The 2,027-nt window shown below is 31.4% G+C and overlaps 1 protein-coding gene across 2 annotated transcripts in view; it reads right to left on the bottom strand.

Moving 5' to 3' along the window:
* Positions 1 to 2,027, bottom strand: part of LOC108752017 (zinc finger matrin-type protein CG9776-like) — an 8,732-nt gene that overhangs the window by 3,142 nt on the left and 3,563 nt on the right. For both annotated transcript variants that reach the window (XM_018492590.1, XM_018492591.1), the window contains one exon: positions 1,710 to 1,815. In XM_018492590.1, the coding sequence (XP_018348092.1) occupies positions 1,710 to 1,815 (106 nt within the window). The remainder of the gene's footprint in view (positions 1 to 1,709; positions 1,816 to 2,027) is intronic.

The raw sequence follows: 2,027 nt of genomic DNA, 5'->3' as shown, positions 1-2,027 counted from the left end.
ATTCATACAAAATGGGCATTTGCAGTATATTTTACAAACATTAATACAATGTTTTTTATATAAATTAATAATATTGAAAAGATAACACATTTTCAATATATAAATTATAGCAATAACTTTCTTCGCATAACTTCACCAAACTTACACATAAATATGTATGGTGTGTAACAAAGCAATCGTATCATCTGGTTTTTTTGAGAAAAAAAATGCATTTCATTGAAAAATATTTCAAACAAAATTTGTAAGATTAAGTGGCACGTTACATAGTAATATTAATGTGATTTGGATAGCGCTATTAAGGTAACGTAAAAATCACTTTGAAATTTTTAAATAAAAACCTTATTTTTTATTACATTCTAAGATTTCGAGAGCTTTTTGAAACACTACGAGAAAGATATTTTTCATTAAGTACTTTCCGAGTTATAATGCTTGAAAGTACACAATATCGCCGAACATTAGCATTGTTCAAAGTGTCTGACTGATAAAATCTTTTGACTATTGCTCAGAGTCATGACTAAAGCGTAAATTCGGGGCGATCACGTTACGCGCTTTGTTTATATTGAATAGGTCGTGTGTCAACCGAAATGTTATTTCACTTCAGCACCCAATTCAGTCACGCGCGCAGCGATTCTCTGCACGCATTCCGTAATCGTGCCCGAACTTCCGCGCCTTATATCATGACACGTATATCAAGGCTGGGTTTTTTTTGTTATTCAGTTTTACAATAAAAAATAAAAATGAAAATAATACATAAGAGAAATAATCTTCAATGGCCATGATATGTTGCTAAGGTCATTACCTCGAACAATATTCAAAAGGTTTTAGCTGTCGGCCGAACATCTAAAACAATGCTCTATGTTGATTGTATTGTAACTTTCAAACTTTCTAACTAGGAAAATGCCTAATAAAATATATTTTTACTATAGTGCCTTAAAAAGTCGAGGTCAAATATAAGAATAATATGCAATAAAAAAAAAACGAAGGTTTCCATTAAAAAATTTCTAAGTGATTTTTGTGTTATCTTAACAACATTATCCAAGACCATACTAATTCTATGCTATGTAATGTGCGCTACTTAAAACCCTACAACTTTTATCTAAAACATTTTTCAATAAAATATACATTTTTTGAAAAACCAGCCTGATACGATTATTCTATTACATCTGTATATATCTCAGTTGTAAGCAATAGCACAAAATGGCTTTATATACATTATCTTATACGTCATTACTTTTTGTTAAGTAATGCACTCCACGATGATAAGATTTAGTCCAGAAGATAGCTGATCACCCTAAATTGTGTAAAACGCAGTGTTGTGGAAAATAAAATTAGACACGTGATCACGATAAAGTGATATTGCCAGAAAGTCGGCTCGGAAAGTGCGCTTCTTGAATCCAGATAAAATCCAATGCATCGCTGTGGTGTTTGCAATATTGCAAGAAAATTTGTAACCATCAAGATTGTCTTGACTTACGATATTAATCATATATATTTTCCAATTCCAATGCATCATATAAATTAAATTATTAGCTTTAACGTTTTGATCAACATCGTTTGACGGTATCATAAATATTCCGACTTATTTAGGACAAATTTTCAAGCAACTTGTGATTGTAGATCTCTTCAATACATACCGAACACCACAGTTATCTGTGCACAAGCTACGGAATTATATTCTATTAGTAATTGCCCACTGTAATTGATCTTACCTTTAATAGGTGTTCTTTTCGTCGGTAGTCCATGATAATAGGGTACTTCTTTTTCTGTCCCTTCGCCATTTCGCTCATGCCATGGCATATCAACAATCTTGCGTTCCTATCATATAAAATAAAATATTAGTAAAAGCGGATTTTATATCAGGCGTAAGAAACTCTCTTTAGAGGCGCGGTACTCTTTTTTTTTTAATAAGTATTGACATATGGTACATCAAAAATTACATTATGTACCAAGTACCTGCTTGTTGTGATCATTACTGTGTAATATATAATCCAGTTATAAATATAGTTTGAACAACACACACACACACC

Source organism: Trachymyrmex septentrionalis, unplaced genomic scaffold (genome assembly GCF_001594115.1).
Source record: "Trachymyrmex septentrionalis isolate Tsep2-gDNA-1 unplaced genomic scaffold, Tsep1.0 scaffold53, whole genome shotgun sequence".
In the NCBI taxonomy this organism is placed as follows: domain Eukaryota; kingdom Metazoa; phylum Arthropoda; class Insecta; order Hymenoptera; family Formicidae; genus Trachymyrmex; species Trachymyrmex septentrionalis.
Note: the sequence above shows the minus strand (reverse complement) of the source record. Positions and strands in the feature narration are given on the sequence as shown.